Genomic DNA, 14,885 nt, shown 5'->3' with positions numbered 1-14,885 from the left:
GTGGCGTGCGTGTGTGTGTGCGTATCCATGTCCGTCCGCTGTCCATACCTCTTAGTGTATATGTGTAGATAGGGTGTAACTTATGAACGTTGTGGTGTTTACATAACCACACAATTTCCTATAGAGAGGTTTCAATGTCATATCATGTCATTCTTACGTCCTATACACATGTGTGTACATATTAAGGCATACATTTATTGTTGTGCTATATAAAGTACATTCATATATGGTGATGTTTGTTGTATTGTAGGAGAACTCGTCATGTAAACATATTGCTATTTATGGGATGGACCCGTAAGCCAGATCTATCCATAGTGACCCAATGGTGCGATGGGTTCACACTATACTATCATCTTCATGTCGAGGAAACCAAGTATGAGATACTTGAACTAGTAGATATTGCCAGACAAACTAGCCAAGGAATGGAGTGAGTAGTGATCTATGTGTGTAATACACACTACACATGTCTACACACAATACACAAACTATGAAGTATTAATTTGATTTTACTCATTATGAGATTTGGACCATTTTGGTGTCATACCATTATCTGTTTAATTTGTTACTTAAGAAACTTCACCAACCTTGTAAACAGCTGGAAATATGATTTATGCTGAAATCATATACATAGCCAGCTTGTCTATTTTACTATCACAGCTTTGTGTCACATTATGTCACTATATACAACATAAGGATTAGGTTCCTACTAACCTCATGGCTTCTTGTATCTGGTAGCTTGTGCTATGTTCATATTAACTGCTCCATAATGTGTTATGTATGTGTGTATTACTGATGAGTCACAAGTTGTAAATGAAGTGTTGTGTTATCATTTCTCTTGTTGTAGTTATCTACATGCTAAACAGATCATACACAGAGACCTCAAGTCAAATAGTATCCTTTAAATTGTTGATTCGCTTGTCATACTGTATACCTAATTTGGTAACTGGATGCTTGCCATGCTGTAAGGGTACTGTACAAATTTTCAACAACTTTAATAGTATTGTTGAAGCCTTAACCAAACGTGTACAGATATTTTCTTGCATGAAGACTCAACGGTTAAGATAGGAGACTTTGGTTTAGCTACAGTCAAAACAAGATGGAGTGGTAGTGAACAACAGAAACAGCCAACTGGCTCTATATTGTGGATGGTACGTAAGTCAACAACCCAGGGATGTCAGTGGTTGGCTGTGGTTGGTACTGACCACCTCTCAAATAAAATAGTCGCTACTACCACTCAACATCCACTACAGATTCACCTCTGACATAGACAAGTTAAGACCCCACACTACATTTCTGGACTCAAAGCTGTCTCTTGTAGTCACCACTATTCTAAACCTGGACACATCACTGAAAACCACATCTCACCTCTTCCATACATTCTACACATGTGTAACATGTCGGTAACATAGTATACCATATGTTGATAGCAGATGTTATGTCACATTGGGTGCTGTTAACACTCAGCAATACTAACTAACAATTCTAAGAATTACCACTTTTATTAAAATATGCAAACCGTACAGTTATGTATGCAATTTCAGTGGTTGCTGTATTGAACAGTCCACCAGTAGTGAATAAATAAAGTAATGATGTGACTTATGGCTCTGTTAATAATATATGATACACATGTACCGTATAGGCAGAAATTTTCAAGGGTTGAAATTTTCGTGTATGAGATGGCTTTGTGAAAACATGATTGAATATGTTTTGCTGTTTAATGTATTTCTATTGATTATGACGAGTTGTGGCAGCAGCGAAATCAATATAAACTTTTGCATTTTTGCAAACTAGGAAAACTTTCCCATTCATAGTTGGTGTATAGTTTATTTCACAAAGTATTTCCAAAGTGATAGTATGTTCAGACTTGTTACTATACAACTGTGTCATTGACAGGCTCCAGAGATCATCAGGATGCAGGATCCTAACCCATACACTTTCAAGAGTGATGTGTATGCATTTGGAGTTGTAATATATGAACTGATCTGTCAGGAGTTACCTTATCCAGCCATTAAAGAACGAGATCAGGTGGGTGACTGTCACATGTTGAAACTTTCAGTGTAAAAACCACAAGTTATATTGTTTGTGGTTGTGGTTGTTAGTGGATTTTTTGGTGAAAGTGATGATTATGGTTGTGTAGGAAGTGATGTGTATCTATTAACCTCACTGACCAAACAGGTTGTGTAGGAAGTGATGTGTATCTATCTAACCTCACTGACCAAACAGGTTGTGTAGGAAGTGATGTGTATCTATCTAACCTCACTGACCAAACAGATGACATAAAGTTATACTTTATATGTACACAGTGAGATTGTTTACATTGTGAAGCCATTAAATGGTTTATGATGTAATAACAATAGAACCTGTTATTCAGGACACTTGAAATTGAGGGCACCTGTATAATCTGGACACCTGATATTGGTCCCAAAGTATCCCTTAGCATGTAAACTGACCTGGAAAATTCTGGATATTCAGGACACTTTTGGTCGATCCCAAGGTCTCCTTAATATACAGGTTTCACTGTATAACAAAGCAGGTGATTATTGTGAACATGTGCACTACTCCTTGTACTACGATTGTAAGCCAAGTGAGTTAGCTTTGGACGGTACAAACTGTCTAAGATTGTAACAAAAACGATTAATAAGATGCAATCCTTTTGTTCAGCACAAACAGAAGTTTGAAGCAAAGCCTAATAGTCATGGCCAGTTTAAGATAGTTCTCCCATGTATGAGATCATTTTAAGTTTCTTTGGTTTTTATTACATTGCAGTGGTCTTCTCTGTGTTGACACGGCCTCCCTGGTCTCAGATTTTCATTGATACCTTAAATTCTCTTAGTATAAAGGGTACAGTGAAGCAAGTACCTACCCTGTGAAAAATATTTTTACTTATGTGTGTGGGTTATCAGGTATCCGCCACCTTAATTATGGTTATGAATATTTCTCTAAGTGTATAATTTACACACGCACGCACACACACACACACACTCACACACATACTCACTCGCACACACACACACACACACACACACACACACACACACACACACACACACACACACACACACACACACACACACACACACACACACACTCACACACATACTCACTCGCACACACACACACACACACACACACACACACACACACACACACTCACACACGTGCACACTCACTCACACACACACACACACACACATACTCACTCACACACACGCGCACACACACACACACACTCACACACACACACACGCACACACACACGCGCGCACACACACACACACACACACGCACACACACACATACTCACTCACACACACACACACGCACACGCACACACACACGCGCACACACACACACACTGAATGTAAAATAATGTGTATTATGATATTTATTCTATTATATCATGAAGATTCTATGTCGTGGCATATCTAATACACTAACATTTCTGATATATATCCATTTGTCATTTGGATTACATATTATCACTTTGCAGATTTTGTTCATGGTTGGGTGTGGATTATTGAGACCAACACCAAAGACTGCTCGCAGTGACACTCCAAAGAAATTCAAGCAACTCTGTATAGACTGTTGTAAAGTGAACAAAGAAGATAGACCGACATTTGATTTTGTAAGCTATTAACCTTCAATTAGTATATTCCATGAATGTATATGGTCCGCATCTTTACGCATTATTATTCTATTGAAAGTTACGTGGATCCACAGTCTTTTAATACTTTTCTTTTCTTTTTTAGATTCTCGCTGAGCTAGAAGATCTGTCCAAAAATCTACCAAAGTTCAAACGCAGTCAGTCTGAACCCAATCTGCCTTACTCCAGTATATTAACAGAAGATCTAGTGGCATTCCATGCACCACACACCCCAGTACATGCTGTGGGCAGTGTAGTTCCTTCAAGCACTCGTTTCAACTATCCACAGACATAGTCTATACACACACACACGTACAACATGTACACTTTAAAATAAATCTCTCTATTAGCATATCTGTGCATACATTGATAAAATTGTGTAAATATTGTTTTTTTGCAAGGCTAATTGTGGCTGTTATTTTTGTAATCTGTAGATCTTGGATTTCTGTCATTCTTGTTATTTTTTTCTTTCTATATTATAATGGTTTGTGAATTTTTTTTCTGTGTGTGTAAATGTAGTGACTTGTTGATTGTTTTATTTATTATTGTCCACAATTAAAGTGAAATCATTTTCAATGACTGCTCTATTCAATCTTATGTAAAAAGTTTTCATTTTCATACAAGTTTTGCATATGAAAATTAAAAATGCTAATTGCAGTACTATAACAACAACTTCTTGACCAACAGATCTATTTGTACAAGACATTCTTGAGAGTACACATACACTGTGCTATACTGATAGTTAAATTTCCAGTTAACCAGTATATATGGACACAACACTTTCCCATGGTTCAATAGTGCATGAATATGTACATGAAGTATGTACCTCACAATGGCACCAAAGTGTTCACAATGCTTTGAGAACAGTACGATCTGATGGTGGAAATGGACAAATTATTTTATGCATACATTCTAGAGTAAAAACCTCACTTAGTAGTCACCTCTGTACAAGGACTAGCTACATTGTAATTAGGTTCCAAAGATAGTTAAGGCATACTTGATTAGACCACTTCATGGTCACCTTTTATAAAGACCAGTAGATTACCTCGTTTACAGACACCTTTATATTGTATCATTCAAACATGTATTTCATGACTCATAGAAAGGGTCAAGGTCATCTCTCACATAATTTTGGTCCACACTCAAGTCATCTACCATCATCGCTTAATTTGTAGCAGAAAGTGTCTTACGAAAAAATTGATAGTCCAAATGTAGCTAGTACACTACAACTATGCATTATGTATCAACAAAAAAAAAAGAGGTCTCATAAGGAGATGATGCTCTTAAGAGCCTAGCTGTACAAAGTCATGAAATAGATATAGATATTTTGAACTTATATAGCTATTATATTACAATGTGAAGAGGTGGTTTTTGAATGAAGAGAGTGGTCTTTATAAAAGGTGACCATGAATTGGTCTTATATTAAGGTCAGTATGCCTTAGCCATCTTTGAGATCTAATAATACAATGTGGTCTTAAAGAGGTGGCCACTAAACAAGAGTTTTACTCTGGGGTACATTCATATGATGACCATTTCTGTTTTCCACTTTCCGTTTCCTTTCCAGTTTCCATTTTTACTGTTTCCAATTGCCCCAATTTACAACACATACTTTGATTCATATGGGTTCACCCATTTTAATATATAGTAACAAGAGCCAACAGCAAATTATTGTTGTGTGGCACAAAATAATAGACCAAGGCATATTGTGCCATAAAAGGCTGTGTGATATTAAGAGCACTAATGCTCTGCTGGAGGCAGATACATACACACAGGAGCTTATAAGTGCCAAAGCCACACACATGAATGCATAATATTGTTTTCCTGTGCATGCAAGGCTAGCTACTTACTGTATATTATTATTTTTGTAATGTGTATAGATTTGAATGTCTGTCATTCATTCAATTTCTATAATGATTTGTGATTTTTCATTATAGATAGGTAGTGTGTACACGCAACATAATATTATAGTGTACAGGAGATCTGCCATGTTTACACCAGCACTAGTGCTGCTGATCCAGGCCATGCTAGTTGAACCAATGCAATAAAAAGGATACCCTGATCTCACTAATAACTTCATCATGGTACCATATAGTGTCCTAGAGTGGTTCCATTTTGAAATTGCATGTGCATATAATAACTTTATAAACAATAATATTAATTGTTTTGTGAACACTTTGTGCTCCACCTATATAATTTTAATGCTTTGTGTACTCTAAAGGTGATGCAATTGAGGAGCCAATGATGAAATGCTGACATCAACAGCATGGAGCTTGAGGTGAGTCGACGTGTATAGCTACATATATTATAATTGTCTATGTTGGGCCATCATATAATTATGACTTTATATGAGTTCACGATTGTGTGATGTTGAATGTTATAATTAGTTATACCTCTGAGAACACATTGCACACTAGCTAGTCATGAACAAGCACACATAGTATACCACTAGCTGTGATATGATAGGTATATGCAAGATATTTTTAGAATTTTCTTCCTGTAAATGCGTCATTGATATTTGTTTCAATTAGTATACACATTAATAATTTTTTTTATGTACAAACAGAATTATACAGTTCCATTAGGCGATTGTTATTCCTAGAGTTCCACTACCATCAATATCATCTATATGAAACAATCATATTATGATTTGTGTAAATTCAATCTAATTTGTGACACATTTGTTAGTATTGTGTATGTAGAGTATGCCAAGTGAGGTGTAATTATAATATCACTTACCCTCCTCTCCAGCATAAAGAAATCTGTTTGGCTTCACTTTGTACCTCTTGGAACTTGTTTGGACTACCCTTGGTGTTGACTGATCAATGAGGTACTCTTTGACTTGTTGAGGAGTATAGTGAGGGAACTTTTCCAATACTAGAGCTGCTGCTCCTGCTACTATTCCACAAGATGAGGATGTACCACTAAGTTCTCTACAAGCAAAGGAAGTGTTGTGTTCATGTCCACATTTGATAATATTATCTAATTGATCATGTTGATCAATACATATATATTTCACCTCACCTGTAGCCATTGTTGTCACTAGCAGCTGTGACTGATTGTGCTGGAGCATACAAGGTCACACATTTTCCAAAGTTTGATCCTGCAAAAGGAGAACTGTAGAGTCCATCATCTTCTGTTGTTCCACCAGTTGTAATTGCATGTTGAGAACTGGCGGGAGAAAATTTACAGGCATCGGTCAGGCTGTTTCCTATAAGGTTGTTACATATTATTCAGCAATAATATTTGAGAATAAATTTATCACTCACCAGCAGATACCACAATCACAATATTTTCTTTAACAGCATCTTCAATAGCATCATCAACAGCATCACTGGGAGGTCCAACCAGTGGTAGTGCAATTACTGATCTATGTCCTGTGAGTTGTGTTCTGTTAATCACATGACGTATTCCTAGGATCACGTCAAAGAAGGATCCAGACCCTCGGCAGCTTAAAACATTGATGCTGTATGAAAAGTAGACTTGCATTTATCTATCTATCTATCTATGTATCTATCCATATATACATATCAGTATAGTGATCTTGCGTGTGTGTGTGTGTGTGTGTGTGTGTGTGTGTGTGTGTGTGTGTGTGTGTGCGTGTGTGTGTGAGCAAGCACAGTTCTTATAAACTTGACCAAACTTGGTATATAGACACATTTATAGTATGTTCATGTTGAGCTGAATCCTGAAAAACAGCTAAAAATTAAAAGTGGATTTTTTCTCAACAGAGTTAACATTTCAGCCAACCAGATGATTATTGGTAACAGCAAAAGTGTCAACAACAGACACATACGGTTTGGCTTCATTACAAGTTTGGGAAAGGGCTGTAATGGACACTATACTTATACGGTTTCCCCATAGGAAATGTATTGTGAAAATTTTGATTGGCCGTAAATATTATGTCAAACATTAATTTGAACAAAAAGATTTTGGAATGTTTTTAGCGGGTCAAGCAGTACTACAGATGAGCCAAATTTCAAGATCATGTGTAACTACATCCATGAGTTATTAAATGTTTTTGAGGATTCAGCTCAACGTGAACATACTATAGTGGGTTGCAGTGGCCAATCTTAAGCACATGAGGTGTGGACATAGTGCACCCCTGGGTTCTGTCAATGGATATGTACAGAGTACTGTTGTTATGGTTCTGTTTGCTTATGTGGCTTGGGTTAGGTAAACTGTACTATGAGATCATCTCTGATGTCTTTAGTATTATAGTACAACAGTGATGTACATAATATGTATTATGTGTACTACATGTATGTGGTAAAGCACTGGGAAAGTGTGTACCATCTGCCTGTGCTACTTTCTACTCTACATTCTGCATGTACTCTGTATGAATGTCACTGTTGATACACTTATCTGTCTATACAAGTAACTGCTTGAGTTTAAAAGTGCTTTACAGAGCAAAATTAATAGGGCAACGTAATGTTACGTCCAAAGCGATGGGCACCTACTAGCTTTTATTAACAATATAAGAACTAAATATAACAATACTGTATGTATATTATGTGTAGCAAGTGTTGCACATGTACACACATAATTAGTAGCACATACATACCTGTACACATTGGCTTTGGTTGCTACTCCAACATATTTCCCCACAGCCAAACTTGCTACATGTGTCCCAACATATTTACTGGAGCAATCCTCAGGTTGTCCAGTACGTGCATTAAGTCTTGTATATCCTCCATCAAATGCTCTACCCTCAAACTCTTCATGATCATGGTTTATTCCCTCAGCAAATACATAAACGTCAACACCAGATCCTATACAACACAAGTACACATGAAGAAGACTGACAGAGGTGCACAAATGCAACTTTTATTTAAGTATACATAATTACATACAGCATGTATGAATAGAGTTACCAGTTGCCAATGGAGAGTATTGTCCATCCAGTGGTAGTGATCTTTGATCAATCCTATCAAGATGCCATCCTAGTTCATCAGTCAATGACCTTACTTCTCTGTTGTGTACTTCACTACCATCAATTGCAACCATCAACTGAACATCTTCTACTGGTAGACCAGTGACCAGTGATAGTGATAGAATTAGAAAACTCAACTTCTCCAAAATCATATTCATATCTGTCGACTTAAGTACTTTTCTCAAGTCTAGCTTTTCAGTTGTTGTGATACTAATGATGAGGGTTTGACTATCACTGTATTTATACTAGTCAGTGGAGTGACATCACAGTATATAATCACAGGGTGTGGTAAAGGAAGTACATCCACTATATATATAGATCACCTTCATAACCACAATATAAAAATATACTTATTTAACTGCCCATTATGTACATTGGTCAGAACCAGTATTTAGAAATACAGTCCTTCCAGTGTCTTTACATGTGCAAAGCTACAAAGAAACTTAGCTACATAGTACCTTTTTCTACAGTGTGCATGTATGCATGCATTTATGGATACAATGACGACTTTTATACTGTGGACTATGTCATAATGTGTCACAATGATATTATTGCTTTCAGTATAATATTTGTGTACTCTGATGTCATTAAGAGTGGGTGAAACATATAAATCATTGTAGATGAGGGGGTGAGATACAGTACCAAGAGTGCACCCACAATTAACCACTTGTATATAACTGATTGGGCACATAGACTCCGTGTAGTACAAAAGCATCTTCAAAATAAATATTACTGTTTAACACAAGATCTGCTATAATTATTATTGTGGCACATAATACCAAATTTACAAATTGACATTATCAAAATTTAATGGAATATCTACGACATTGTAAATTTTTCTTGACTGGTTGTATATACAAGGTATACATCTAGGAAGGGTGCTATGATATACATGCCATTGTGCATGTGGTGTCTCCACATGGTTTTCTTGATCTTCAAAATCTCACCACCAATAAACCCCTCCATTATAGTAATTAACTGCAGCTATGCTTACTACTATTACAACTTTAATGCACTAATCGTTTCCTTAAATTGGACAATTTTGAATATAAACACATACAAAGTTAACAAAGATCCTACAATGCATCACGTGTATTAATTTTATGGAATGCTATATAGTTTAATTACTGTACAATTGCATGTAACCTTATTAGAATTTGTGTGCATGCTATCAAACTATCAACACTACAGATAAGACATTACTCTCATAGTTCTTGTGGTTGTCTTGTTTACATTGTTTTACATGTCATAAAATTCTATATAAATGATGTGGTTTGACATCACTTCCTGACTTCAGTCACTTAGCTACACAGCCACAATCATCACTGTTATGGTATTACACATATACATATACACGCACACCCACATACATGCATGCACACGAAACACACGCTATATACATACACATGTACACATAGGCTCACTGCTACTATAGTTAAACCTGTGACACCTTGGGATGCAGGACCAACCATTGGTGTCCTGATTATCAAGGTGTCCTGATTTCCAGGTTAGCTTGCTTGCTAATAAAGGATTTTTTGGGGACTATTACTAGGTTTCCAGATTACACAGGTGTGCCATTCATGCAAATCACATATAATCAATGTTATGTATAAATGATGTTTGGCTAAGCATATATGTGACCGAATTTTGGAAAATCACCCATATGGGCGCATTTGACACTTAAAATATTTAATGACCAAATAACAAGCTTTATAGTGCAAATGTACTTGTTGATGGTTTTAAGCCATTCTCAATACCTTAAATTACTAGAAAATTTTAGAAATATTTTTATAGCTCTCCTCTGCTCATAATAGCAACCCACCAAACATGAAAATTCTAATTATTTCACGCGTACCCATATGGGTGATTTTCCAAAATTCGGTCACATATATGTCATTGCAACTGTTGTCCATACAGTTGGCTCATGGTTGGAGGAAATGTCATAGTGGCTTGTGATGCATGTACGTACTTCATGACCTCATTAACAAGATTTCATTATTATTGAGGACATATTTTAGTCCCATGCAGAAGTGATCTCATTATTACCATTAACGATCTAAAACAGTAAGTTACCTTCTAAAACAACTAGTTACTATATAGTATGCACATGCATGATAGTACCACCTGCCCAAGAGCTATTGCATTATTGTATGTGATAAAGGTAATACATACAGTGCTGAAGTATTAAAATATATGCCAGCATAATTTAAGAATTATAGTTACCAATTTAAATCCACAATTGTAGGATGTTTGCAAAGATAATCCAGACTTATCATATATTTAAGAGATTTCAAATAAACATTACTTAATTCTTCAGTGCTGCAAAAAATTATTACTTAATGCATTACATGTGTAATGTGTTACCCCAGCACTGTACTGAATTAATAGTTATTGTATATCCATAATAAATTTTGAACTGTTCATTTTATTCAATTTTACCATTATGAGATTTTAGAGGTGCACTGATATAACCTTTTCACATATCCTTTTTTTTCTTTTTACAAAAATGTTTTGGCAACAATCTTTTAACCTTTTTGTCATTTTAATAATTATTGTAGTGTCCATACTGAAAACCTTCTATGCAGCTCAACAATATTATACAAAATGCTAAGCCCTTGATGAAGTAAAGTGATATAGCTACATACTTATAGACTGCCATAATTACTATATATTCAAACAGGACAATTGCCAATAACTCATATACAAATGTCCTATATACAAGGCATCAGACATTATATTTGTGGAGTACAATACAAGCTGCAGTTTTATGTGACCTAATATGCTATATGATCAGTGTTGTGTATACAGTTACCAATCATTGTTATTATTAATTTATCAAACTATCAACTATGTAATGTTAATCACACAATAGTTCATGTGGTATTGACATCACTTCCTACAAAACCACAATGTAGGGGCGGATCCAGGGGGGAGGGGGGGAGGACTTTGGGGGCTGAAGCCCCCCCAACCCCCCTTCATATTTAGGCTTTACTTGATCAATAGGCTGAGTATTATAATGAAATTTTGTCTTAGCATAATTATATGACCACTAATAATACAAATACTCATAAATCCACCTTATAAACATCTTTCCAAGGTATCATCAGTGGATTTATGCTAAAGTTTATGCAACAAGGACTTGGATCAGCATTGGAGGTGTACAAGATCGTGATACTCTAATAGAGCAGTCAGCTAACTACTCTAATAGAACATTCACTGAAAACATGTAGTTGGTTCTGTTATGGAATTTTTCCAAATCTGCCTGCACCTATACATGCATACAATGAAGTGCATTGATCTGTTTAAAAGGCTTCATTCATCTACTTGTGTAGTTAATATGTATGGCAATACTTAATTCAGGTACACAATTTCCATTGAAAATGTTCTCAGATTCAATCCTGTATTGTTCAAATTTCAAAATTTTCCACTTTCAACATTCTTATTCTAGCTATCATGCACCTATTCAATGTTGTGCAATTGTGGGAGGGGTGCATCATGTACTTGGTTGTCTGTACCTATCCAAACTTTTCCATTAGCAAAATGCTTCAGAGAGCCATACCTATAATCTAAAGGTAGTATATAAAATATCTACAAACAGAAAATATTATGAATTTTATCTAGAAATGTCTCCAAATTGCAGTATTTTAGCATTTACTTTTCAAAAATTTCCTAGGTGGGGCATGCCTCCAGACCCCCCTAGTTCCAGCATGCTGGGACTCTATCCAAGAGATTAGTACCTTGAGTTAGCCCCCCCCCCCCTTTATAAATCCTAGATCCGCCCCTGTAATGATCACGTTTTGACTTAAACACACACACGCACACAAACCCACACACAAAAGCAAAGCAAACTTTCAGCTGCTGTACTAGCACAGACACGCCTACCCAGTGAACCAGAACTGGGACACCTGTGCGCTACTTAGGTGTTAGGAGTCAGTGCAGGAAAATCCTCCTGGGGTAGGACTATAACCAGCAGGATGCTGTACTGTGTTAGTGTGTGGGCACCCAAAATTCCACCCGGACATTTTCCCCACTGTGTGAGACATGAATTCTCCAGTTAAAACCAGGTACCCATTGATTTTACAGCTGGATGGGCTGTTCTCCACATTGACAGCAAAACCAGTGGGGAGAAGGGGTGGAGGGGGGATTCCCTCTAGCCCTGCTTAGAATAGCCTATGTTTGAGATCACAAGCTTTCCAATCTTCTTCTTGAAGCTTGATGTACAACTGTGTTGGGTACACTGTCCAATAGCTTGTTATTTGTGACCGGATCTTGGAAAACCTACCTTTTGGGCACAAGCAAACTTTTTGGGAAAACACAATTGAAAATTTCAACAATTTTTTCAATATTAATTTTTTTTGCACATTTGGATAAAGCAACTATTAAACCTTCTTGCTTTGAAGTTTCACACCCATAGCTTCTTTTTCTTAGGAGATATGGATGATTATATCAGATCATGTAGTAATTTCACATGCGTGGGACAACAATTAACTTACAAATTGGGTGATTTGTTCAGGTGCTGGAATGGCTAAAACTTAGTCTTAGACAATAATACATGGGATTTAATTGCAGAAATGTACCAAGAATACATCATTAAACTATCAGAAATGTCTTTTAAAGTATTCTAGATGGTAAAAACGGAATTATTGGTAAACAAAGAGATTTGTCACCATTTGTCACCCTTAATCACTCACAGAACTCAATACATTACCATAAAAGTTAGTTTGTAATGTACAGGAGAGAAAATTGGCCATATCTCAGGAATGCTTAAAGATATTAAGCTGAAATTTTGACACAAGATAGATGAGTACCCAGTACCTTAATTAAGCTATAAAACAGAAAATTGACCAATGTGCCAAAAAGGTAGGTTTTCCAAGATCAGGTCTTGGAGTTGATTTGAACTTGTCTCTTTTAACAACATCATGTCTACAAGAGTTTGATTAAGTAGTGTCAGTGATAAACAAAGTTACAGAACAAGACTGCTTCATGTGAGGCATGATATTTTAGAGTAGCAATGATAAATGTCAGTTTGCACAACATCTTAATTATGTATATACAATATTATATTCCTTAGGTCCAAAACAGTAATGCTAATAATTATTAAGTGTGACCGGATTTGCAAAAAAGGGTCTTCCACACACATCCAATTCTACGAACTCAGAAGTCCATAACTCAGTGCTCAAGAAACAGCAGGTGTCCTCATTTTTATGTGCCCAAACAAGTTCCACAATATGTACATAGTACGTAGCTGCAGCTGCATCATCTAGATACTCAATATTGGAATAATAACCCCAGTATTGAGTGGCTGCAGCTGTAGCTACGTACTACTACATATTGTAGAACCTGTTAATTTGAGCACATAAAAATGAGGACACCTGTATATATACTGCGAACATTTGGTCCAAACAATCTGACCAGGAAGCCCTGGACACTGATCTAGAAATATAGCATACCACTGGTTAACCCAAGGTACATATAGCTATTAGGTTCCAGTTACTCAAATAATAAAAGTACACACAGGTCCATTCCAGTATTGTTTATGGAGCAAGACATGATCTGTTATACAAAATGATGTGTTTACTACAAATTTTGCTTCTCTAAACATCATGTTATAATTATCTTATGTATAAAACAGTGTCATGGTGTGACTATCTGTTTAAAACTGGTTTTGACAAAAAGCAACATTAGAACACCAGTTCTACGTATAATCAACATTTGTAGGTATAGGGAGCAAGATCAACATTATTATTATATCAACATCAATAAATATTTGTATTTACTATTTTGGGTCTAGGGAGCACTGATCTGTTATGCAAACTGATGTGTTTACCACAAATTTTGTTTCTCTAAACATCATGTTATCCTTAAAAGTTAAAAGAGTGTCACGGTGCTGACTATCTGTTTGAAACTAGTTTTGACATAGAATGTTCTACGTATGTGCATGTAAAAGATTGTGATCAACATATATTATGTAGAAATGATGTTGTCAACAGAGAGACAATTTTTATTTTAGATGAACAAGCATTTGGTACCACAGTTATACATCAAGTTTCAAGAAAAAGTTAGTGATAACAACTACCTCCTTATGACTTATTTTGTATGAATTTTCTTGGATGTGTGCAGACATTTGGAATAATACACAACTGGATAACATTTGCTCTAATATTTGTCACAGTTGGACAGAACTCACAAATAGCATGAGCATGTCGTTGTTTGTAAGGGAGTGTAGTGGGTTTGTCATCTAGCCATGGTGCTTCTCTTGTGTCTTCTACAAATGTTACAGGTGTCCTACATGTATACAAGTACACTATAGTG

The 14,885-nt window shown here is 36.0% G+C and overlaps 2 protein-coding genes across 2 annotated transcripts in view; one reads left to right on the top strand and one right to left on the bottom strand.

Annotated features, from left to right (window-relative positions):
* LOC136254868 (serine/threonine-protein kinase A-Raf-like) overlaps positions 1 to 4,219 on the top strand; it is a 66,854-nt gene extending 62,635 nt beyond the window's left edge. The window contains exons 18-23 of the mRNA XM_066047633.1: positions 251 to 427; positions 845 to 891; positions 1,030 to 1,148; positions 1,894 to 2,025; positions 3,491 to 3,625; positions 3,750 to 4,219. Of these exons, the coding sequence (XP_065903705.1) occupies positions 251 to 427; positions 845 to 891; positions 1,030 to 1,148; positions 1,894 to 2,025; positions 3,491 to 3,625; positions 3,750 to 3,938 (799 nt within the window). The 3' untranslated portion in view covers positions 3,939 to 4,219. The remainder of the gene's footprint in view (positions 1 to 250; positions 428 to 844; positions 892 to 1,029; positions 1,149 to 1,893; positions 2,026 to 3,490; positions 3,626 to 3,749) is intronic.
* A 1,921-nt stretch (positions 4,220 to 6,140) lies between these two features.
* Positions 6,141 to 8,805, bottom strand: LOC136254876 (extracellular serine proteinase-like). Its single transcript, XM_066047641.1, has 6 exons — positions 8,515 to 8,805; positions 8,205 to 8,412; positions 6,910 to 7,106; positions 6,665 to 6,851; positions 6,380 to 6,573; positions 6,141 to 6,265 (listed from the first exon to the last, which is right to left on the bottom strand). Exons 1-6 carry the CDS (start codon positions 8,729 to 8,731, stop codon positions 6,222 to 6,224), a joined length of 1,047 nt encoding a protein of 348 aa, XP_065903713.1. The 5' UTR covers positions 8,732 to 8,805; the 3' UTR covers positions 6,141 to 6,221.
* Positions 8,806 to 14,885: the final 6,080 nt, after the last annotated feature.

The sequence above is a fragment of the Dysidea avara genome, chromosome 4 (assembly GCF_963678975.1).
Source record: "Dysidea avara chromosome 4, odDysAvar1.4, whole genome shotgun sequence".
NCBI classification, from domain to species: domain Eukaryota; kingdom Metazoa; phylum Porifera; class Demospongiae; order Dictyoceratida; family Dysideidae; genus Dysidea; species Dysidea avara.
The sequence above is the reverse complement of the archived record's forward strand: the minus strand, read 5'-3'. Positions and strand labels throughout refer to the sequence as shown.